Source organism: Opisthocomus hoazin, chromosome 3 (genome assembly GCF_030867145.1).
Source record: "Opisthocomus hoazin isolate bOpiHoa1 chromosome 3, bOpiHoa1.hap1, whole genome shotgun sequence".
Classification (NCBI taxonomy): Eukaryota; Metazoa; Chordata; class Aves; order Opisthocomiformes; family Opisthocomidae; genus Opisthocomus; species Opisthocomus hoazin.
Genome location: NC_134416.1, coordinates 1,793,302 through 1,817,595, shown reverse-complemented (window position 1 = coordinate 1,817,595; position 24,294 = coordinate 1,793,302). Strand labels below are relative to the sequence as shown.

Below are 24,294 nucleotides of genomic sequence, written 5' to 3'. Positions count from 1 at the left end.
GGGGCCAGACTCTTCTCAGTGGTGCCCAGCAACAGGACAAGGGGCAACGGGCACAAACTGAAGCACAGGAAGTTCCGTCTGAACACGAGGAAGAACTTCTTCCCTCTGAGGGTGACGGAGCCCTAGAACAGGCTGCCCAGGGGGGTTGTGGAGTCTCCTTCTCTGGAGATATTCAAGACCCACCTGGACAAGGTCCTGTGCAGCCTGCTGTAGGTGACCCTGCTTCGGCAGGGGGTTGGACTAGATGACCCACAGAAGTCCCTTCCAACACCTACTGTTCTGTGATTCTGTGATTCTGTGTGGCTCCTACTTTGCTGCGGGGCTCTGAGCTTGTCTGGGACAAGAAGACTGGATATGGCTGGAGGAGAGCAAGGGGAAAGGCAGCATTTCCAGCAAGTTGAGAGCTAAAATAAAGGTAAGACTTCTCCATGGAGGACAGAAATTAATGGATCCCATAAGCAGGGGGTGAAACCACAAGCCAGGAGGATCTTGGCAGCCTCGGGAAAGGAATAAGGGTTTCAGAGGTCTCAGACCAGCTCTAAATGTGTCCCATATTTAATGAATAAAATGTTTTTTCAGGGATTTTAGGCCTAAAATGGGCTGCACAGCTCCCCATTCACAGCAGCTCCTGTGTCCTCTCTCCCACTAGGGCTGGTGGCAAGCCCTGGCTTTGCTGACCCTCCATCACCAGGAACCTCCAGTTGCCTGAGCCTCCATCACCGGGATGCTCCCAGAGTCTCAGAGCACCAGCACCGCAAGATCCCCTCCCGGACCAAATCCGTGAAGCGTGGGGCTGGGGAGGAAATCCCTGCCCACCCCCTGCACCCCTGGTCCCACCTCGCACCCCTGCCTCTCCCGAATCCTTGCACAAAGCATCTACCCCCACAGCACCCGGTGGGTCTTTGCCCATCCAGCACCCATCAGACGGCCAAAACAGGGGCTGTGGCACCAAGCCCTGTCCCTCGCTGCCTTCCCCCCTCTGTGTTTCTTTCCCCCCCCTCCACTGCAGTCCCCAGCCCCTTTCTTCCCATAGATTTGAGGCAGGACAAAACTCATCACAGCAGTGACTCCACTCACGGTCACTCACGGGGCTTCAGGACAGCCAGGAGCTCAACTCACCGCAAGCCGCTTTCCTTCTCTTTAACCCTTTTTTGCCAACCAACCCCATTTCCACCCAGACGACCCCATCCCCGTCCCGGGGTGCTCCCCAGCCAGCAGCGAGGCCTGGGGTACCCCCATAAAGCCGATCCCCATCTTGAGTTCCTCTAGATGTCACCCTCAACCGTTTTTTCCCTCGCTCGCATTTTCCTTTCCCCAAGATCCTGCCTTTTTTTTTTTTTTTAAATTCCTTTCTGATCTCTTTCCGGCCATGTGTGATTGCAGTTTCCTCTGGGCGTCCATTTCATCAGCCTGAAAATTAAGGAGCGGAGGAGAGGGGCGGCGGGCGGCTGGCTAGAGCCCCCCTTCCCCCCCTCCTTCCCACCCGCCACCACCCCAACCCCGCATCCCGCATCTCGCCCCGCCGCTCCCGGGCTTGGCTGAGCAACCCCTCGGCACCCCCTCAGCGCACCCCTCTTCCAACCCCGGCCCCGCTTGGCCCAGAGGCCGGGGTGGGATCCACCGCTTAACGCAGCCACCATCAGCTTCGGGGTGACTTTGCGGTTTTTTTCGGCTGGGGTTTCCCCCCCAACGCCACCTTCTTCCCCCCCAAACGTGTCCCCGCCATCCTTCAGTGGCCGGATGATTTTTCTTCCCCCCAGCTCTGAACCGCAAGGCCGTCTCCACCGGCGCTGCCCATCTTCTCCCACCACTGCTGGATGCCAACGCCGGGGCCAGATTCAGCCTTGGCGAGAAGGTCACGGTACCTCCAGCCCACCGTCTTCCTCCCCACCGCGGCCAAGCGCAGCTCCGTGCCGTGGCCGTGGTGCAACGAAGGGGACGTCGGTCGTAGAGGAAACCCGTGCCCGGGGCGAGCGGAGAAAATCCCTGGGGAGGTTTCGGCTCTTTGGTTCATCCTCTCCTGCATGAGACAACCCCGGCTCTGCGGCTCCGCCGGGCGATGGCCGCGCAGTGAAGATGTCTGTGGCCAGGCTCAACAGCGTCAATGGCTTTCTGGAGGACGGCAGGATGGAGGCAGGGGACATGGGCAGGATCCTCCGCTGCCTGGAGATGGGCACCGTCCTCACCTTGTTCTATCAGAAGAAGTCACAGAGGCCAGAGCGAAGGACCTTCCAGGTGAAGTTGGAGACCCGGCAGATCATCTGGAGTCGGACGCCCGAGAAGGTGGAGGGGGACAGTGAGTATCGGTGGCAGTGGCGCTGGGGGCTGGGGATGTGCCGGTGGGATGCCCACTCACGGTGGGGTGCCTAGCTGTGGGGTGCCCAGACGTGGTGGAGTGCCCTGCTGTGGTCAGATGTCCAGCTGCAGTGGGGTGCCTGGCTATGGGGTGCCCAGCCATGATGGGGTGCCTGGCTGTGGTGGGATGCCATACTGTGGTGGGGTGCCTGGCTGTGGGGTGCCATACTGTGGTGGGATGCCCTACCATGGTGGGGTGACTGGTTGTGGGGTGCCTGGTCATGGTAGAGTGCACGGATGTGGGGTTCCTGGCTGTGGTGGGATGTCCTACTGTGGTGGGGTGACTGGTTTTGGGGTGCCCAGTCATGGTAGAGTGCACGGATGTGGGGCCCCTGGCTGTGGTGGGATGTCTTACCATGGTGGGGTGACTGTTTGTGGGGTGCCCGGTCATGGTAGAGTGCCCGGGTGTGGGGTTCCTGGTTGTGGTGGGATGTTCTACTGTGGTGGGGTGACTGGTTGTGGGGTGCCCAGACGTGGTGGAGTGCCCTACTGTGGTCGGATGTCCAGCTGCAGTGGGATGCCTGGCTACGGGGTGCCCAGCCATGATGGGGTGCCTGGCAGTGAAGGTGCCTGGCTGTGGTGGGATGCCATACTGTGGTGGGGTGCCTGGCTGTGGGGTGCCTGGCTGTGGTGGGATGCCCTACCATGGTGGGGTGACTGGTTTTGGGGTACCTGGTCATGGTAGAGTACACGGATGTGGGGCCCCTGGCTGTGGTGGGATGTCCTACCATGGTGGGGTGACTGGTTGTGGGGTGCCCAGTCATGGTAGAGTGCCCGGGTGTGGGGTTCCTGGCTGTGGTGGGATGCCATACTGTGGTGGGGTGACTGTTTGTGGGGTGCCCGGTCATGGTAGAGTGCCCGGGTGTGGGGTTCCTGGTTGTGGTGGGATGTTCTACTGTGGTGGGGTGACTGGTTGTGAGGTGCCCAGACGTGGTGGAGTGCCCTACTGTGGTCGGATGTCCAGCTGCAGTGGGGTGCCTGGCTATGGGGTGCCCAGCCATGATGAGGTGCCTGGCAGTGGGATGCCTGGTTGTGGTGGGATGTCCTACTGTGGTGGGGTGCCTGGATGTGGGGTACCCGGTCGTGGTGGGATGTCCTACTGTGGTGGGGTGCCTGATTGTGGTATGCCCGGTCGTGGTAGAGAGGCCGGATGTGGGGTGCCTGGCTGTGGTGGGAGGTCCTACTGTGATGGGGTGACTGGTTGTGGGGTGCCCAGACGTTTTGGAGTGCTCTGCTGTGGTCGGATGTCCAGCTGCAGTGGGGTGCCTGGCTATGGGGTGCCCAGCCATGATGGGGTGCCTGGCAATGGGGTGCCTGGCTGTGGTGGGATGCCATACTGTGGTGGGATGTGTGGCCATGGTGGAGCACCTAGCCACAGCGAGGTGCCCAGCCGTAGTGGGGTTCCTGGCCATGATGGGGTGCCTGGAAATAGTGGGGTGCTTGGACACAGTGGGGTGCCTGGCTGCAGTGGGATGTCTCACCACAGTGGGGTGCCCAGCGATGGCAGGCAGTCTGGCCATAGTGAGGTCCTGGCCATATTTGCATGCCCTACCATGGTGGGATAACTGACCACGATGGAGTGCCCAGCCTTGGAGAGGCACGCAGCCATGGTTGGGTGCCCAGATGCAGTGGGGTGCCTGGAAATAGTAGGGTGCCCAGCTGCAGTGGGGTGCCCTACCATGGTGGGGTTTCTGGCCATGGCAGTGTGCCCAGATGCGGTGGGGTGCCCTGCCGTGGTGGAATACCCAGCCGTGGTGGAATACCCTGCCGTGGTGGGATGCCCTTCTGCGGTAGAATGCCCAGCCGTGGTGGGGGTTTGTGTGGCCCATAAGTTGCTGTGGGGTTCAAGCTGCTGCCATTTCATCCCCAGGGTTTTATACCCTCCCTGGCAAGGAGGTAAAGGAGCCAACCACCACCTTACCTGCTTGCAGTGCTTTTAACCCCAAAAATGGGGTGCTGAGGCTGCCAGGGCAGGCAACAGCATGGGGTGGAGCGTGGTGGTGGCCCCACGCAGCCCAGAGAGGACTTGGCCAGCTGGGCTCTGCCCCACATGCATTAATGACATCAATGCAAAGTTTGGACGGCACCTGAACTGGTGGGAACTGGTTGGCACTGGGGTCCGGCACAGGAGATGTTCCCACTGGAGCATCCATAAAAATCACCCTGCCTTATGGATTCGCTGATGGCTAATATGCTGTTGGGTCACACTCCTGCTGTTGGGCATCAGTGTGGCTCCATGCCTTCGTGCTCGTTACCTGATTGCTCATTACCTCAAGATTTGCACCTCTTCTTAAATTTAGCAACAGCCAATGCATGAAAACATGGGGATGGGGTGACACAGAGCCATACCCTCAGCTCACCCCGCAGCCCCACACAGTGAGGAACTCAGTTGTGGTGTATCATCCCACCTGGATGATGGCAAAGCCCACGCTGGACGTTTGGGAGATGACAGGTGCCTTTTGCCTAGGAGGGCTCAGGGGATGTCCTTAAAAATCACCCAGTTACTCACCCCAAAATCACCACCCATTGCTAATTTTGCACAAGATCACAGAATCACAGAATCACAGAATGGTAGGGGTTGGAAGGGACCTCTGTGGGTCATCTAGTCCAACCCCCCTGCCGAAGCAGGGTCACCCAGAACAGGCTGCACAGGACCTTGTCCAGGCGGGTCTTGAATATCTCCAGAGAAGGAGACTCCACAACCAGCCTGGGCCAGGGCTCCGTCACCCTCAGAGGGAAGAAGTTCTTCCTCATGTTCAGACAGAACTTCCTCTGCTTCAGTTTGTGCCCATTGCCCCTTGTCCTGTCACTGGGCACCACTGAAAAGAGTCTGGCCCCATCCTCCTGACACCCACCCTGCAGATATTTAGAGGCATTTCTAAGGTCCTCTCTCAGCCTTCTTCAGGCTGAACAAGCCCAGCTCCCTCAGCCTTTCCTCCTAGGAGAGATGCTCCAGTCCCCTCACCATCCTCGTAGCCCTCCGCTGGACTCTCTCCAGTAGCTCCTCATCTTTCTTGAACTGGGGAGCCCAGAACTGGACAGTGTACTCCAGATGGGGCCTTACTAGGGCAGAGCAGAGAGCAAGGAGAACCTCCCTCGACCTGCTGGCCACACTCCTCGTAATGCACCCCAGGATCCCATTGGCTTTCTTGGCACCCAGGGCAGACTGCTGGCTCATGGTCAACCTGTCGTCCACCAGGACACCCAGATGCCTCTCCACAGAGCTGCTCTCCAATAGGTCCACCCCAAGCCTGTACTGGATGGAGCAAAATCCCCAGGAGGGTTCAGCTCCCACTCAGAGAGGCCAACTCCGAGCTGGACTGCTGGCCATAGCAAGGCTTTGAGCCAGGAAGGAGGGTGGCACCCGGAGATGAGCATCAGCGCAACCAAGATCTGTGCTTGTCCGGTGCAGGAGCAGATTTATGGGAGAAGGAGGAGGAGCGATGAGCAAGGGGAGCAAGGGCACCCATTTTTGGAGAGGTGGTTTTGGTCCTCACGGGGAAGAGCTCATTCTCTGCTCAAGGAAATAATGACTTTCTGGCTCCTTGGGATTTTTTGGGAGCATCACGTGCCACCAGGTCGGGGTCTCAGTTTCCCCACTTGTGCCTTGGGATCTGGCTTCTCCCATGCAACGGCCCAAAATCCACCATGGGAATGAGTGGACATCCTCTGAGGTCATCCAGAACAGGGGAAAAAAATGGAAAATCCCTCTGGAAACGGTACAACCCTGCCATCCAACCCCACCACCCGCTTCCCCCAGCCCTGGGTGGGAGCAATCCCGCTCTTGGTGCTGGGCTGGAGCATCTTCACCCCCTGGTCCAGCCCTGCTCTGTGCTCGCACATCCTCCCACTCGCCGTGTTTTTATGGAAGCACCAGGATCTCCTGTTCATCCCTGGGGTCTCGCCCCCACCCCACGCTTGACCTCACGCCTGCCCGGGCCATTTTAAATCCCCTTTTCAACCAGGCTCCCCGCTTGCCGGGGGATTAGCTGGGACAACTGACAGCACTGATGTCTCTGTTATGGACTGGCAGGGCCAGGACACGGATCCTGGCTCTCCCCGAGATGCCTCACGCCATGTAGGCTAATCACACGCTTCGTTAAGCAGCCAATGGATGTGTGTCCACGCCGATGGGGTCGCCTGTAGCATCGCCTCCAAAATTAACCTCGTCCTGGAGGGTTTCCAGCTCATCGCCCTCGGCAGACCCCAGTCCCCAGCGCAAGGATGAAATCGAGCAGTGAACAGCACAAAAAGGGATCTTTGTAAGAAATGTAAAGAAATATGGGTGAAGGCAGCTTGGCAAACCCAAGAGCATTTTGGAGGGGTTGGTTTGCCACGACAACGGCTCGTCAGGATCACACCTTCGTTAGCCTCTCTAATGCCAAATAATTCAAAATAGGACCGTTTGGGGAGGAGAAAATCCAGATGGGGCTTAACGTCGCTAGACCGGCAGTAAACCTTTTATTTCAGGTTTTAAAACAGCTTCACAACAGCATGAGGAGCCCTGGGGGATGTGGCCACCTGGTTCTCCCCATCCAGGAGGGTCTGAGCTGCCCCATTGTCCTGTGAGAAGGAAGGACCAAGGCAAACACGAGGGGACACAACCTGTGCCACCACAGCTCTGCCCATGCCAGAAGGATTTCCCAGCACATCCATCTCCTCCGACCGTTTCGCTTTGTTTTTCTCCTAATGCATTAAGAAAACTCCCAGGCTCTCTGCATCCCTAAAAGTCAGACCCAGGTCCTACATCATATTCCCACCATTCCTATATTTAAAACCTTCCTTATACCACGCTGCTCGTTTTGCATTACAAAAGAAAAGGGATTTTCGCAGCTGGAACCGACTTCCAGAGTGTTTTAATCGCCCGGGACCCCTGAGACAATGCAGGGAGGAGTTTGGAGACATAGTTCTGACATGATCGCTGCAAATCCGCTGCAGATGTGGTTTCCAGGAAGCCGCCGGCTGCGTATGCATTGTGCAGCGCCGCGCCACTCCCTGTTCCCTCGGCTCTTTGCGGGGTCGGGCTGTTTGCCCTGCGGAGAAGGACTTGGGGGTGCTGGTGGGTGAAAAGCTGGACATGACCCATCAGTGTGTGCTCACAACCCAGAAAGCCAACCATGCCCTGGGCTGCATCCCCAGCAGCGTGGGCACAGGGTGAGGGAGGGGATTCTGCCCCTCTGCCCCACTCTGCTGAGACCCCCCTGGGAGTCCTGCATCCAGCTCTGGAGCCCTCAGCACAGGGCAGAGCTGGAGCTGTGGGAGCGGGGCCGGAGGAGGCCCCAGCAATGATGCGAGGGCTGGAACCCCTCTGCTGGGAGGAAAGGCTGGGGGAGATGGGGCTGCTCAGCCTGGGGAGGAGAAGGCTGCGGGGACACCTTACAGCAGCCTGCCAGTACTTAAAGGCGGCTTGGGGTGGACGTGCTGGAGAGCAGCTCTGCGGAGAGGGACGTGGGTGTCCTGGTGGATGACAGGTTAACCATGAGCCAGCAGTGTGCCCTGGGTGCCCAGAAAGCCAATGGGATCCTGGGATGCATCAAGAAGAGTGTGGACAGCAGGTCGAGGGAGGTTCTCCTTCCCTTCTACACTGCCCTAGTGAGGCTCCATCTGGAGTCCTGTGTCCAGTTCTGGGCTCCCCAGTTCAAGAAAGATGAGGAGCTACTGGAGAGAGTCCAGCGGAGGGCTACAAGGATGGTGAGGGGACTGGAACATCTCTCCTACAAGGAGAGGCTGAGGGAGCTGGGCTTGTTCAGCCTGGAGGAGAGAAGGCTGCGAGGGGACCTAATATATACTTACAAATATGTGAAGGGTGGGTGTCAGGCGGATGGGGCCAAGCTCTTTTCAGTGGTGCCCAGTGACAGGACAAGGGGCAATGGGCACAAACTGAAGCAGAGGAAGCTCCAGCTGAACATGAGGAAGAACTTCTTCCCTCTGAGGGTGACAGAGCACTGGAACAGGCTGCCCAGGGAGGTTGTGGAGTCTCCTTCTCTGGAGATATTCAAGACCCGCCTGGACAAGGTCCTGTGCAGCCTGCTCTGGGTGACCCTGCTTCGGCGGGGAGGTTGGACTGGGTGACCCACAGAGGTCCCTTCCAACCCCTACCGTTCTGTGATTCTGTGATTCTATGAGAAAGATGGGTGCAGGCTGTAGCAATAGAGCAAGGGGCAGCAGTTTTAAACTAAAGAAGGGTAGATTCAGCCTAGAAATAAGGACGAGATTTTCTGTGATCAGGGTGGTGAAACACTGGCCTGGGTTTTCCAGACAGGTGGTCGATGCCCCATCCCTGGAAACATTCCAGGCCAGGATGGACGGGGCTCTGAGCAACCTGATCCAGCTGAAGATGTCCCTGCCCATGGCAGAGGGGTTGGACTAGATGACCTTTGAAGGTCCCTTCCAACCCAGACCATTCTGTGATTCTATGATTGTCAGTGCCTGGACGTCAGGTCCAAGGCCGGATCCTGGAGGCTTTGAATCGCGGGGTTGGCTACACTGTGACTTGTTGGCAAAGCCCTGGTAGCCACCGGCTTCTTGCCCTTCTCTGGCACCCAGATGATCAGCAGGTTTGGGGATGAGAAGTTGGCTTTTAACCTGTTAACCCATTTTTACCCCGTTAACCCATTTTTACCCCCAAATATCTGCCTGTTTGTACCAAAGTAGGTTTTCTCCGAGCCATGGGGGCTGCACAGACCCAGCAACGGGGTTTCATTTCTTGAGATCTAGTCACAAAACAAAGCACATGCAGCGGTGCAGACCACCCCCTGCATCACTTGTGCCACAATTCCACCACCGTCCGTGAAATCTGCCTTGCAGTCATCCAGCGAGGGAAGGCTGGATAAAGCCTCCAGTGTTTTCCAGAGCTTTTCCGCCAAGAAAAACTATTCTGCATCTCTTTTCTTGCTTAATCAGCCCGATTTCTCCCTCATCCCCTATTCCTCCTTCCACTTGGCTTTTCTTTTCCCACTTTGGATTAGACTGAGGGTTTCTGTCGAGGCATCAGCACGTCTGCACCCTTCCCCACCGCTGCATCGGAAACGTGGCCGGGCTGGAAATTGGCCGGGCTGGAAATTCTCCGGGAAATGACCCATTTCCTCGGCAGGACAATACCCCGGCGCGGTGGTCCGGCCGCACAAAGCTCTTTCCGGTGGCCCCAGATGGCAAAGCTGCCCAGAGGTGATGCTCATGGTATCAAGAACAACTTTGGGTGTTATTACTAATATCATCATATTATTATATTTCTGCTCCTGACAGGACGTGTCCACTCGGCAAAACCAGGGCTTGGAAATCCCCCCCCCCCCCACCCCCAGCAGCATAGTAGTGAGGAAGACTGCGGTCCGGAAACCCAGCCCTCCCGCCGCCGGCGGGGCTTTATATAGTGAGATAATGAGAGAGCAGCGTGGCAGGAAAGAAACGCCCTGTGGTCTGGGCTGCCAGGGCTCCAAATTGCCACCTTTGGGCAGACATCTTCAATTAAAAGATGAGCTCAGCCTGCCCCAGATCAGGGTCCGTCTTGGGGAGGAGATGGCAGGGGAGAGGTGGCTGGAGATGTGCTGGCTGGGATGGGGCTGGTGGAGCCCGGAGGACACGTGGCACCCACAAAGCAGGGAAACGTGTGGGGATGCCTTGTCTTGGGGACATGGGCCTCTGGAGGACACACAGCAGTGGGGTGCCATCACACACTCAGGGGCAGAGCTGAAAAGACCTGGGGATGTGGCTCCCTGGAGGACACATGGCCATGACACCCATGGTGCTGTCACACAGCTGCAGCAGCGCTGCAGGAGCACCCTGTCTTGGGGACACGGCTCCCTGGAGGACACATGGCCAGGGTACTCATGGTGCTGTCACACAGCTGCAGCAGCGCTGCAGGAGCACCCTGTCTTGGGGACACGGCTCCCTGGAGGACACATGGCCAGGGTACTCATGGTGCTGTCACACAGCTGCAGCAGCGCTGCAGGAGCACCCTGTCTTGGGGACACGGCTCCCTGGAGGACACATGGCCAGGGTACTCATGGTGCTGTCACACAGCTGCAGCAGCGCTGCAGGAGCACCCTGCCTTGGGGGCACGGCTCCCTGGAGGACACATGGCCATGGCACCCATGATGCTGTCACACAGCTGCAACAGTGGTTCAGGGACACTCTGTCCTGGGGGTATGGATCCCTGTAGGACACATGGCCATGGCACCTATGACACCACCATGCACCACCAGGCAGTGCCTCAGAGGGACAAGGCTCCCCAGAGGACATGTGATCTCCTGGCAGTCCCACCTCCTACAGCCTTGCTGAGACCCACACTTGGGTCTGTGGTAGCAGGGTGGCTGGGGACAGTCCCATGCCCCTCTCTCCCCGCAGTCGACATTCGGGAGATCAAGGAGATTCGCCTGGGGAAGAACTCGCGGGACTTCGAGCGCTACCCCGAGGATGCTCGCAAGCTCGACTTCACCATGTGCTTCATCATCCTCTATGGGATGGACTTCAGGTTGCGGACACTCAGTGTGGCTGGTACGTGGGGTCCTTCCCCGCTCCCCCGGCCGCTCTTGGGCTCTCACCCCCTCCCCAGCATCCCATCTCCCCTATCCCAATCTCACCATCCTCCTCTTCCTCCTCCAGCTTTCTGTGAGGAGGACATCAACCTGTGGATAACAGGCCTCAACTGGCTGGTGGCGGACACCCAGAAAGCCCAGACCCCGCTGCAGATCGAGAGGTGAGGAAGGACCAGCGAATCCCATTTCTCAGTCCTCATTGAGAGTCAGGGGGAGAAAATCCCCCTGGGTTTGGTCCCCCTCTGGGGCTGAGCATCATCTGTCCGTCCCTCCTTCCCAGGTGGCTGCGGAAACAGTTTGATGGGATGGACAGGTCACGGGAAGGCAGGTGAGCACCGGCATGGCCCCATGCCGGGAAGTGGCCGGCGAGTTTGACTGGACAGAGCCGTATCCCCCTCAGCTGCACCCCAAATCTGGAGGCTGAGCCAGGCTGGGAGCAGGGTTTGTGGGACAGGGCAGTACCAGGTTATTTGGGGTTCCTGAAGGCACCAAAACCCAGAGACTTAAGTACAAGTCCCCTCCTCGATGCTGTAGGAACCATGGGGACCCCGATGCCCCCATGCCTGCTACTGCATTGCCACCAGCGCCAGGAGGGGCTGGGCTGTTGATGCAGCTCATAAATATCTCAAGAAGACAGGAAAAACCCCAAATCAAGTTAATTTGGACATAAACAATTATGGAGATGGGGATGGGGATCACGTCCAGATGGGATGATGGCTTAGAGTGTCCAATTGGTTCTTGGACACGTTCCCTCTCCTCAACCCTCTGCTCACACTCATGCCAGACCCTGTGCAAATAGGGGTCCTGTGCCACTGCAGGGGTCCACAGCCCGGTAGGGTGGGAGTCCCACACCAGAGATTATGCTGGCACCAGGATTTGGGGTGGGACCCTCGGTGTCAGGCGCTGAGACCCATCTGGGTGTTGTCCATTCTCTGTGGGGTCTGGCCAGTGCCCTGACGCTGGCTTGACCTCCTGCAGCATCACAGTGAAGGACCTGAAGGCCATGCTGCCCCAGGTGAACTACCGTGTCCCAAACATGAGGTTCCTAAGGGACAAGCTCGTGGTAAGGATCACCTGGGCACCCCAACTATGCAGGGAGAGGGTCTTCAAACCCCTGCACCTGGGCCGGAGCCGGTCCTGGTATCACTGGCTCCACCGGTTGGGTGGCCCTGCTCTCATTCATCACCATCTCCCACAGGAGGTGGAAGCCAGGAACGAGATGACTTTCTCCCACTTCATCCAGTTCTACAAAAACCTGATGTTTGACGCACAGAAGTCGGTAAGAGCCATGGCTTGTCCTCCCAAGCATCCCCTGCCCAGTGCGGTGTGTCCCCGGCCACCTAAACCTGGTCTCCTCCTTCACCTTGCAGGTCATCGAGCAGCTGGAGCTCTCCTTCCCCTTGCGGTGAGTACCCAGAAGCCCCCCAGCTCCCATCCCAGCCAAGCCTCCGAGGGTCGGATCCATTGGGTGGGCAATGCAGCTGGGCTGTGGGGCAGAGCCAGGAGAGAGAGGAGGGTCCGGGTGGTGAGCGTGGCCCGAGAGCATCTCCCAGTGTCAGGGTGGGCATGGAGCGGAGGGGGTGGTGAGGACAGCAAGGGTGATCTGAGGGGCAGTGATGGGAGAGGGAGTAGGAGCAGGGATGGGAGAAGGGATGAGCAAGGATGGGAGAGGGGTTGGTAGTGGGGATGGGACAGGGGATGGGAACATGGATGGGAGTGGAGATGGGAGCAGGGATGGCCTCCATCCCTGGAGACATTCAAGGTCAGGATGGATGGGGGTCTGAACAAACTGATCCAGTTGAAGATATCCCTGCTTATTGCAGGGGGCTTGGACTAGATGGCCTTCAAAGGTCCCTTCCAACCCAAACAATTGGATGATTCTGTGGTTGTGTGGCGGTAGGGATGGGAGCAGAGATGAGCAGGGATGGGAGCGGGAATGGGAGCGGGAATGGGAGCAGGGATCAGAGCAGGGATAGGAGCCAGGAAGGGAGCAGGGATGAGCAGAAATGAGCAAGGATGGGAGTGGGAATGGGAGCAGGGATGGGTGCGGGGATGGGTGCGGGGACAGGAGCACGGATGGGTGCCTGGGACACAGGGACATGTCGCACTGCCCTCCTTCCCACATCCTTGGGCAATGCTTCATGCTATGGCTGGGTGCCTGCCCTCTCCCAGGTCACAGGGTGACGCTTGGAGTGCGTTCTCTAGCAGCACCCAGCAGCTAGAGGTGCCCCTTGCGCCCCCGTAGCCTGTGCTTTCCCCAAGCCCCTTGCCAGCTCCCCCCAACCAGGGGGCTGAACCACAGGTGGACACTGGTGGCCTCAGCTCCCCCATGGGGTCTACCCAAACTCCTGCTCCCAATCCTCACTGATGGCTGCTCCATGTCTCAGGAACGTGGACCGCCCCGAGCTGTGCCAAGTCTCCCTTTATGACTTCCAGAAGTTCCTGCTGCACGACCAGAAGGTGGGTGCCCTTAGAGACACCTGTGGCATCCCTCTCAGCCCCAACCTCAGGAACTCCTATGGGATGCCCCAACCCGGTTCGCCCGGTAACAGCAGCCATGTTTGTACCACAGGAACCCTGGGCCAGCGACGTGGGCGTGGTGCGGGACTACATGTGCACTTACCTCAAAGAGGGCTCCAATGAGGCGGTGGACCCCTCCTTCCAGCTGGATGAGGTGGGTGGCCCCATGTGGCACCCACCCAGGGGTGTGTCCCCAGCCCTGGCAGGCTCTGACCTCTCTTCTTCCCCTCTAGTTCCTCACGTACCTCTTCTCGAAGGAGAACGTGCTGATGGATGCCAAGTATGAGCGTGTGGTGCCTGAGGAGATGAACCACCCTCTGTCCCAGTACTGGATATCCTCCTCCCACAACACGTAAGGACAGGGTGGGGTCTCCTCAGGGACCTCTGTGAGCATCCCATCACCCCGGCTGGGGCAGCCCTGGCTGCTGATGGTCCTTCTTGTTCTCCACAGGTACCTGACAGGGGACCAGTTCTCCAGTGAGTCTTCCTTGGAGGCGTATGCCCGTTGCTTGCGCATGGGCTGCCGCTGCATTGAGTGTGAGTCCCCCCAGCACCTCACAAAGATGCTGAGCGCCCCCCAGCACCCTGTGTCATGTCAGATGACCATCCCATGTACCCATCCCATGGCACTGGGGTGTGGGGATCTTCCATGTCCTTTGGGGACTCAAAAACATGGTCCTTGGTGCACAGTTGATGACCAGCATGTGTTAATCAAGGTATCTCCCCACTCAGTGGACTGCTGGGATGGCCCAGACGATCTCCCTATCATCTACCATGGCCACACACTCACCTCCAAGATCAAGTTCCTGGATGTGCTGCACACCATCAAGGAGCATGCATTCATCACCTCCGAGTAAGACCCAGCCCCGCAACGACACCCCAGTTCTGAGCCAGGCAGGCAACCTTTCCTTTGTCTTCATCCCAAGTCACCATTCCCACCTGCTTCCTCTAGGTTCCCCATCATCCTCTCCATCGAAGACCACTGCAGCATTGTCCAGCAGAGGAACATGGCCTCCCACTTCAAGAAGGTCTTTGGGGACATGCTACTCACCAAGCCAGTGGACATCAATGCTGATGAGTTGCCCTCACCCACCCAGCTCAAGAAGAAGATCCTAATCAAGGTGCAGAATGGGCACCACCCCAAAGCCCCTCTTTGCAGGAGGGACAAAGACCATGTTGGGCTGGGAGGGATGGTGATTCTCTCAAATCATGGACTCAGCAGCAATATCCCTCCATGCACAAGCAGTGTCCTACTGCAAGAGACAGGCAAGGGGAACGGGGTGGTGGAGAGGGGCCTGCAGGAACCCAAGCATGGCCTGAGGGCTGGGAGCTCAGGGTGATGGGGACACCATGCCCACTGCTGAGCACCCCTCCCTGGACTGTCCCCAGCACAAGAAACTGGTCGAAGGGAACCTGTACGAGGAGGTCTCCACTGCCAGTTACTCAGAGAATGACATCAGCAACTCCATCAAGAATGGCATCCTCTACCTCGAAGACCCCATCGACCACGTAAGAGTCTCCCTGTCACTGGTGGCTGGGGAACAAGCAGGGTCTGTCAGAATGGGATGAGTGTCAGGGTTTGGGTTGGTAATGGGGCATGGGCTCTCCTAGACCATTGCAATGCCATGAGGGGACAGGGAAGGGGCAGAAGCAGAGGTCTCAAAGCCCCGTTCCTCCATGCCACCATGCTGCCCACCTTGGTGATATTCTTTTTCCCTCCTAGACCTGGAGCCCCCATTATTTCGTCCTGACGAGCAACAAGATCTACTACTCGGAGGAGACATCCCGCTACCAGTTCAATGAGGATGAGGAGGAGGCGGAACAGAAGGAGGTGTGTGAGGGGCAGGATGCATCCACAGGGTAGGGGGATTTAGGGAGGACTCTGTGGGGAAGGTGAGAGGGTGGCAATGCCCATTTCGGGGTGAACTTGCAGGAATTCAACAACAACGAGCTGCACTTCACGGAGAAGTGGTTCCACGGGAAGCTGGGAGGTGGCCGCGATGGACGGCAGATAGCCGAGAAGCTTCTGCATGAGTACTGCACCGAGACAGGTGGCAAGGACGGCACCTTCCTGGTGCGCGAGAGCGAGACCTTCGTGGGTGACTACACCCTCTCCTTCTGGTAGGAGCCCTGAGGGGAAGGCAGGATCCCACCCTCCCTGAGCCAGTCTGGGTGTCCCACTAGGGGTCCAGCTGAACCCCAGTCTGGTGGCTGGAACGGTGTTTTGGGGGGGAAATGCCACCTTTTTGCATGGCACGTGGACCCCCGAACATGGGATGGTGGGGATGTGGACCTGAATTGTCTCACTCCTGCCTTCTTCCCACCACCATGGCAGGAGGTCAAGCCGGGTGCAGCACTGCCGGATCCACTCGCGGCAGGAGGCCGGTGCCACCAAGTTCTACTTGACGGACAACCTGGTCTTTGACAGCCTCTACAGCCTCATTTGCCACTACCGTGAGGTGCCGCTCCGCTGCAACGAGTTCGAGATGCGCCTCACCGACCCTGTCCCTCAACCAAACGCCCATGAGAGCAAAGAGTGAGAATGGTCCCCATCCCCTTGGTCCCTTGGGTCCACCAGCCTCTTCCATCCTTGGTGTGAGGTCTTGGGTGCTTCCCGGGGTGTGGGGATGCCAGCACCAGCCCACCACCTTTGTTCTCTACCTGGCCAGGTGGTACCACGCCAGCTTGACGCGCCTGCAGGCCGAGCACATGTTGATGCGGGTCCCACGGGACGGAGCCTTTCTGGTGCGCAAGCGCAGTGAACCCAGCTCCTACGCCATCTCCTTCCGGTGAGTGTGGCCACCCTGGTGCCCCGAGGCCGGTCAGGCTCAGCCATGGTGCCCCCCAACTGACCAAGCTGAGAACTACCTGGTTCATGTCTGTTGTGACTGCACCGGCTGGCAAGGATTTGCTCTAGGTTGGTAGGGTGACACGGTGGGACACAAGATGCTGTCATGAGGAGGCGGTGGTGATCAGAAAGCCACATCCTCAGGACAGTCACCCCAGTGGCATCCCTGCCAGGGCAGGGTATCACCTCCTGCCCGTCCCTATCATGGATCCAGGGGCCGGCTGTCCCTCATGGTTTACCCCTGGCTCTCTTGGCCCCAGGGCGGAGGGGAAGATCAAGCACTGCCGCATCCAGCAGGAAGGTCGGCTCTTCATGCTGGGCAGCTCGGCTGAGTTCGAAAGCCTCGTGGACCTCGTCAGCTACTACGAGAAGCACCCGCTCTACCGCAAGATGAAGTTGCGCTACCCCATCAACGAGGAGACCCTGGAGAAGATGGGCACCACCGTGAGTGCTCCTGGTAGTGGGGATGGTGGAGATGGGGGTTCTGTGCCACGGGCAACCAAGCCCCTCCCTAGCTCCACCTTGGTGGGAAGGTCTCCTCCAGACTCTTTGTTGAAGCCCAGCCAGAACCGGCCAAGCTCACTCTGCAGCCACTGCCCACGATTATAGCTCCACCGTAATTCCCTTCCGAGAAGTTACAAAGGGATATTAGGTCCCTCTCAACCTCCGCTTTGTCACACATGGTGGCCTGGCTCCCACCACATCCCCTTGTAGCCCCTGCCCGCATCCAGATGACCCACTCAAGCATCTCTCCTTGCAGGAGCTGGACTATGGAGCCCTGTATGAGGTGCGGACACCCCACTTCTATGTAGAGGCCAACAAGATGCCAATGGCCAGGGTAAGGTGCTGAGCTGATGTCCCTGGGAGGTGGAGGGAGGTGGGATGTGGCAATTCTAGTGCTGGGGCTCTTGGGCAGTGTCCCCCCAGACCCAGCACATCTCCCACCACTGACCTGAGAAATCATGAAATTTTGCTGCATTTTTCTGACCCTCGAGTGATGCTGGAGCTGGTGGGAACTTTCCCACCTCCCCATCACTTGGGGACAGTCCGAGTTCCAGCAATAACATTGTTACGGCATTGTGGGAAAGGTCTGGAGAGAGCCCAGCCTGGAGCAAGGACCTGGCACAAGTTTGCCCCAACAGTGAGGAAACCCCCATGGATCCCTTTGCACTGAGGAACCCCAAAAGACCAGGTTTAGGCTCAGTTCCCAAGTGGTGCAGTCTGCACCCTTGGAGGTTTTTGGGATCGGGCTGGTCTTGGAGCTGACCCGGTCTCCAACCTCAAAGGTTTTTGGTACAGGGCTCATCTTGAAGCTGACCCAGCTGGTCTCGGAGCTGGCTCAGTCTCCATCCTCGGAGGTTTTTTGGACCAGGCTGGTCTCAGAACTGACCCAGTCTCCATCTTCAGAGGTTTTTGGGACTGGGCTGGTCTCAGAGCTGACCCAGCCTCCTTCTTGGAGAATTTTGGGACTTGGCTGTTCTTGGAGCTGACCTAGTCTCTATCCTCAGAGTATTTTCAGGACCAGGATGGTCTTTGAGGCTGAACTGGAGCCCCAAGATTCCTTTCCTGTAATCCTACAGTCTCATGGTCCAGCACTGCTGTGCCTTAAAGGTCCCTTTGCAGCAGAGCAGCTCTCAGGCTAAAACCAGACACAGGAAAGCTTAACCCAAACGAGTTTTTTCCAGGGAGTGTGGGAATTTCAGGGGATTAACCCCTTCAGCCCACCTGGAGAAACCACTGGGGTAACCAGAAAAGGAACCCGCTTTGCACTGAACGTGGTGGTCCTACAGGACCACGGGTGCCTCCATCCCTCCTGTCCCCTCTAAGATGTCTCACTGCTGGCGTGGGCAATTTGGGGGCATCACTTGGGGTGTCGGACTCCCCCATGCTCCACCGTGAGGGCTCGAGGAGCTGGGCTGAGTGGGGTGCACTGCCCACCAGCGTTCCCAGGAGCTGGGTGGTGACACATGTCCCTCTCCCCGGTGGTCCAGTGCACAGTGAAGGCTCTCTACGACTACAAAGCACAGCGGGAGGACGAGCTGTCATTCTGCAAGCAGGCCATCATCCACAACGTCGACAAGCAGGACGGCGGCTGGTGAGGGCGGTTGGGTGGCCCCTGGGTGGTGGGGGTGGAGGGGACACCCCGGGTTTTCCCGCAGGTCGTCCCGTGGTGGGTTTTAACTGCCTCCTTTTCTGTCCCCCTACCCCTTCTCCGACCGCTCCCCGACATTGCATGCAGCATGAACACCCCTGTCTCCCCCAGAATCGGTCCGCTTGCCTTGATCCTCTCACCCCTTGCAGGTGGCGGGGGGACTACGGGGGCAAGAAGCAACTGTGGTTCCCGGCCAACTACGTGGAGGAGATCGTCAGCACGCAAGCGCAGGAGCAGGATGAGGCCGTGAGTGCCATGTCCCCATGCAACTAAGGCTGCCTGAGATGCTTCCAGCCTTGCACCAGCATGGACCCTTACCCAGATGCTGGGGGATGCTCCTGACCCCATGCCAGACCAGACCCTTATCCAGAGGCTGGGGATGCTCGGTCGCAGAGCAGAGCATGCCAAGAGGGTGTTTTTTCTCTGCTTTTCATACAATCATAGAATCACAGAATGCTAAGGGTTGGAAGGGACCTTAAAGATCATCTGGTTCCAACCCCCTGCCATGAGCAGGGACATCTGCCACTAGACCAGGTTGCTCAGAGCTTCATCCAACCTGGCCTTCAACACCTCCAGGGAGGGGGCAGCCACAGCTTCTCTGGGCAACCTGGGCCAGTGTTTCACTGCCCTCATGGTGAAGAATTTCTTCCTAATATCCAATCTAAATCTGCCCTCTTTTAGCTTAGAGCCGTTCCCCCTTGTCCTATCCCTACACACCCTTGTGAAAAGTCCCTCTCCATCCTTCCTGTAGGCCCCTTCAGGTACTGGCAGGCTACCATAAGGTCACCCCGGAGCCTTCTCTTCTCCAGGTTGAACAGCCCCAACTCTCTTAGTCTGTCCTCATAGGAGAGGTACTCCAGCCCTCTGGTCATCTTGGTGGCCCTCCTCTGGCCCCGCTCCAACATATCCATGTCCTTGTTATGCTGGGGGCTCCAGAGCTGGACGCGGGACTCCTCGGACTTGGTGGATTTGCCAGGCTGGAGGGAGGCTGCCAAATGGAGCGGGTGCCAGGCTCGGCCCCTCATGCCTCCCTCAACGCCCCCTCTTCCTTCCTCTCTTGCAGTCGTCAGAAAACAGCCCGCTGGGGAACTTCTTGAAGGGCTTCATCGACGTGCCGTCCTGCCACGTCGGTGAGTGACCTCACCACGGCTGTAGGAGCCTGCTGGGACAGCATGCACCCCACAGTGAAGCTCAGTGCCATGAGCTGAGGGTCCCCAAACTCTTCACACAATTTCCAGCCAGGATCATGCTTGGCACAACGTGCCAGGGGAGCAATGTGGGGCTGGGTTCGGGGGTATTTTGCTGATTTTGGGGGGATTCAGAGGAATTTGGAGGTCTGGATGATTCAGGGGATATTTTGCTCTGGCTGAAAGGAAAATGCATTTCGGGGTGGAAGGCTGAAACAATTAATTAGAAAAACAGGACCCTCACAAGAGGAGGACCCCAACGGGTGGTGGGGGCCTGGGAGTGGGACTGCTGAGGTTTCGTTTGCTCCACAGAGCCATCCGTTGGGAATGTCTTCAAGTAAAGCCCCCCTCTGATGTCCTTATAGTTATCTCCAAAGACGGGAGGAGCTCCAAACCATTTGTCTTCACCATCCATTCCCAGCAGATGTCCCACGCAGCCCAGTCGCTGGATGTGGCCGCGGACACGCAGGAGGAACTCAGCGAGTGGGTGGCTAAGATCCGAGAGGCCACGCAGAACGCCGACGCCAGGGTGAGGGGCACCGGGGTGCAGAGGATGGGGGCGGACAGTCCCATCCCCCAGTGGATGGTCCCCAGTGTCTCCAAAGGAGGAGGCTGGGAAGAGACATTTAGCTCCTGCTTTCCATTGTGCAGATGCAAGAGGGGAAGATCATGGAGCGGAGGAAGAAGATCGCGCTGGAGCTCTCTGAGCTAGTTGTATATTGCCGGCCGGTGCCATTCGATGAGGACAGTAAGAGCTGGAGAAGGGGGGTCATGGGATAAGCATGGGAAGAGATAGGTTGGGGTAACCAAGTGGTCACAGCGGGTCACCACTGAGCCACCAGAGACCCCTGTGTCCTCTGCTCATGGCCACCTCGGTGCTTTCAGAGATTGGCACGGACAAGGCATGCTACCGGGACATGTCCTCCTTCCCGGAGACCAAGGCAGAGAAGTACGCCAACCGCAGCAAGGGCAAGAAGTTCCTGCAGTACAACCGGCGCCAGCTCAGCCGCATCTACCCCAAAGGGCAGCGCTTGGACTCCTCCAACTATGACCCGTTGCCCATGTGGATCTGTGGTAGCCAGCTTGTGGCCCTCAACTTCCAGACGCCCGGTAAATCTTGCTGCTGGGGTGGTTGCTGGACTCATCCCCGCAGGCCACCCCAAAATCCCCACCCCTGCTGGCTTTGCCCTGGGTCCCTTTGCGGAGGTGGTTTGGATGATCTCTTCAATTTTTGTCCTCACCCTGATGGGGACATCGCCATGCAGTTCTTGGGTGCTTCATGCAACACCCAGCTGTACCCCTTCTCCAGCCAGGGTTGGGGGCTCTTAGCCGGGGGTTTGCCAAGGCAGGACCTTCTGCCCAAGGACCTCAGGGAGGTTCCTGAGCCCCATGACTCAGAGCTGCTCTGTCCCCATGGCCACAGACAAGCCAATGCAGCTGAACCAGGCGCTCTTCATGCTCGGTGGCCGCAGCGGCTACGTCCTGCAGCCTGACATCATGAGGGACGAGACATTTGACCCCTTCGACAAGAACAGCTTGAAGATTGTGGAGCCCATCACAGTGCAGCTGCAGGCAAGTGGCTGAGGACAGCAAGTCCACCCCGAGGTGGTCACCATCAAGATGGGGACTTGCTTCTTCCTCTGTTTTGGGTCAACTGGGAGTGGTTTTTACAAGTTTCAGCCCCATACTTGCTCCATGGAGATCACTACCCCATGATCTCTTCTGTTTGTTGGTCGTTCTCCGCTTGCAGCATAATTTTTCCCAGGGGAGAACCCCACAATTGCACAGAGCTGAGCCCAACCTGAGTGAGAGCAAGGCGGAGGGTAAAGTAGATAAAACAAGCCCAGAAGCACCTTACCCAGCCTCTGGGTCATTTCAGTGTTAGAGCTGGGACGGGCTGGTTTGTAGGCATTTGACTCTTGAGCATGACAAGAATTCAGCAAAGGTTTTTTTTGTATAATTTGGTGGATATGGCTCAAATCAAGCTAAAACCAGTCCAAGGACATAAATAAGGTGTGCTGTGGCTAATTACAGCCACGAAACTTTTGGCAAGCCCAAAACACCCCAAATTTTTTATGATGAGGGTGGTGAAACATTGAAAAGCGTTGCCCGGAGAGACGGGAGATGCCCCATCCCTGGAGACATTCAAGGTCAGGATGGATGGGGCTCTGAGCAACCTAATCCAGTTGAAGATGTCCCTGCTCGTGGCAGGGGGGTTGGACTAGGTGGCCTTCAAAGGTCCCTTCCAACCCAAACCATTCTACGATTCTATGATTCTAAAAGAGCCAAGCCATGGGGTTGCCTCAAGAGTCCTTCCTCATCTGACGTAACCTCACCCTCCTCTTCCTCTTGCAGATCCTCGGTGCCCGGCACTTACCCAAGAATGGGAGGAGCATTGTGTGCCCCTTCGTGGAGGTGGAGGTGTGTGGCTCCGAGTACGACAACAGCAAGAACAAGACAGACGTTGTAGGTAAGGGTCCACGTGGGTGACACTCCCAACCAGCCCGTGCGCCCCAGGGACATGCAGGGACACTGGGACAACCCTAACTGTGATCTTTGGGGTCCTCTTGGACATGTGGGTGATGGGGCTGGGTTTTGTGGAGGAGCGAGGTGGACAGACATCTCCCACTAATGTGCTGATGCCATGCTGGTGATGTCCATGTGTCCAGCCCTCCGCTGACCCTCCTCACTCTCTCCTCGCCCCCCAGCCGACAACGGTTTAAACCCCGTCTGGCTCTTCAAGCAGTTCGTATTCGACATCAACAACCCCGAGTTCGCCTTCCTCCGCTTTGTGGTGTATGAGGAGGACATGTTCAGCGACCCCAACTTCTTGGCACAAGCCACTTTCCCCGTCAAGGGCCTCAAAACAGGTATGCTCCTTCCATCTGCACCATCATCATCATCATCATCACCATCACAGAATCATAAAATCATAGAATGGTTTGGGTTACCAGGGACCTTTAAAGATCGTCTTGTCCAACCCCCCTGCAATCATCATCATCATCATCATCACCTCCTTGGGGATGTGGCCATGGCGAGGGGCTTGGACCCTGCCATGGGGCTGAGCTCATGTCGTGGTATTGCGTCCAGGCTATCGGTCGGTGCCGTTGAAGAACAGCTACACCGAGGACCTGGAGCTTGCCGCCCTCCTCATCCACATTGAGATCATCAATGCCAAGGCAGGTGGCCCAAGCACCTCGGGGAACCCAGTGCCTCAGTTTCCCCAGCCGGAGTGAGGGGAAACAGCACCCTGGGGTGTCCTGTCCACCCCACCATCCTCATAACCTTGTGTCGGAGCAGGAGGAAGACGAGGAGAACCTCTACTCATCCATCCAGCAGCTACGGGACCGTGCCAGCGAGCTCTCCAGCCAGGTCTCCAGCTACGAGCGCACCAATGGCTGTGACTTCCGCTACCAGCAGCGCCTGGACGAGCTACGGGCAGCCCAGGAGAGGCTCATGGAGCTCACTGAAGTCCGCAACCGCAAGTGAGTATCTCCTCCCCGTGGCTTCAGGAGGTCCCTTTCAGGATGGTCCCTAAGGCCACCACCTTGCTCCCCACCAGGTTAATGGAGAAGAAGAAGAGGGACCGGCAAATGGTCACCAAACGCAGCTGAGCTGGATGGACGCGAGCCCACCAGCCTGCTGCGGATCCCTTCCCCCGCCACCTCCTCTCCTGCTTCGTCCCATGTTCCCTGGGGCTGGTGGCCATGTCCCTGTCCCCAGGGGGTGGCCAGCACAGCTCCTCTTCACCCCACGTCCTCCGTGTCCCATGGTGAGGAGCCCCACAACCGATGGGGAAACTGAGGCATGGATGCCCAGCCAGCCCAGGATGGGGCAGGACGGGTCACCTCCATCCTGGGGACAGGGGACAGGACTGGTGACACTTTGGGGGGGGGGGGTTAAGGGAGGCATTTTGCCCTCCTGCTATAAATATCTGTATTTTCTTCTTTTATCCAGCGTGTAAATACGGCACGGGGCCGGGGAGGGGGGGAGGTCTGTACCAGTCACAGTATTAGGGCAGGGGGGGGACCCCAAAATGTCCGGAGATGGCCCTGGGATGGGCACGAGGGAGCAGGGGACCAGGTCTGGGGGTGCCCTGCGGCGCAGGGTGGCTGGTGACAGAGTGCCCCGAGCAGGCACTGGGCAGACGCAAGCACCAAGGTGGCCCCAGAGGGGACAGGGATGTCCCCAAGGTGACACCAGTGTTGGCACCAAACCCTGGGAACAGGGACAGATCCTGCTGATACAGCCAACGGAGATGGTGCTCGGTGGGGCGGTGGCTGGGGACATCTCGGGGTGTCCCCTGGGGTCGGGGTGTCCCGGCAGGGGGTTCTGTGTATTCTTTGTATGAAAATAAATCTATTTAGCCAATATTTATACCCCGCTGCTGTGGTCTGGTCCCCCCCTGCTACAGCTCTGCCCCCAGCACCGATGTCCCTGGGGTGGGTGATGTCCCCAGAGCGGTGGCTCAGTGGTCCTGGACCTCTGATCTCAGTGTGTCACCCTTGTCCCTGTGACGTGTCCCGGTGGCAGTGGGGACACCCGGGTGGTGTGTGGTTTTGGGGCTGGGATGTGCGTGCTGTGATGGTCACCCCGGGTGGGGACACAGGACGCAGGACATGGGACACGGGGCATAGGAGCAGGGGGACACAGGGCACAGGGGTGTGGGGACACAGGGACAATGGATACAGAGCTGTG

At 58.1% G+C, this 24,294-nt stretch overlaps 1 protein-coding gene across 2 annotated transcripts; it reads left to right on the top strand.

Annotated features, from left to right (window-relative positions):
- The first annotated feature begins 1,388 nt into the window (after positions 1–1,388).
- LOC104335904 (1-phosphatidylinositol 4,5-bisphosphate phosphodiesterase gamma-1-like) lies at positions 1,389–23,565 on the top strand. 2 transcript variants are annotated; one of them, XM_075415443.1, is made up of 33 exons: positions 1,389–1,650; positions 1,761–2,296; positions 10,699–10,848; positions 10,957–11,050; positions 11,170–11,217; positions 11,868–11,952; positions 12,088–12,168; positions 12,260–12,294; positions 13,277–13,349; positions 13,462–13,563; positions 13,643–13,761; positions 13,861–13,946; positions 14,142–14,262; positions 14,362–14,530; positions 14,799–14,918; positions 15,133–15,240; positions 15,343–15,530; positions 15,745–15,945; positions 16,079–16,198; positions 16,518–16,701; positions 17,018–17,095; positions 18,249–18,352; positions 18,559–18,655; positions 19,473–19,539; positions 19,962–20,125; positions 20,248–20,344; positions 20,482–20,706; positions 21,020–21,168; positions 21,952–22,066; positions 22,305–22,466; positions 22,687–22,775; positions 22,897–23,081; positions 23,159–23,565. In XM_075415443.1, exons 2-33 carry the CDS (start codon positions 2,077–2,079, stop codon positions 23,208–23,210), a joined length of 3,888 nt encoding a protein of 1,295 aa, XP_075271558.1. In that variant the 5' UTR covers positions 1,389–1,650; positions 1,761–2,076; the 3' UTR covers positions 23,211–23,565. The 2 variants fall into 2 exon arrangements, with proteins under 2 accessions (XP_075271558.1, XP_009939990.2); XM_009941688.2 differs by having other exon boundaries at positions 1,389–2,296.
- The last annotated feature ends 729 nt before the right edge of the window (positions 23,566–24,294 follow it).

Excerpts from the sequence above, each read along its gene's own strand:
- LOC104335904 (XM_075415443.1), top strand. The coding sequence starts at position 2,077 with ATGTCTGTGGCCAGGCTCAACAGCGTCAATGGCTTTCTGGAGGACGGC. Across the intron at positions 10,849-10,956 it reads GCGGACACTCAGTGTGGCTG|CTTTCTGTGAGGAGGACATC; the intron begins GTACGTGGGGTC and ends TTCCTCCTCCAG. Across the intron at positions 13,350-13,461 it reads TCCTGCTGCACGACCAGAAG|GAACCCTGGGCCAGCGACGT; the intron begins GTGGGTGCCCTT and ends TTTGTACCACAG.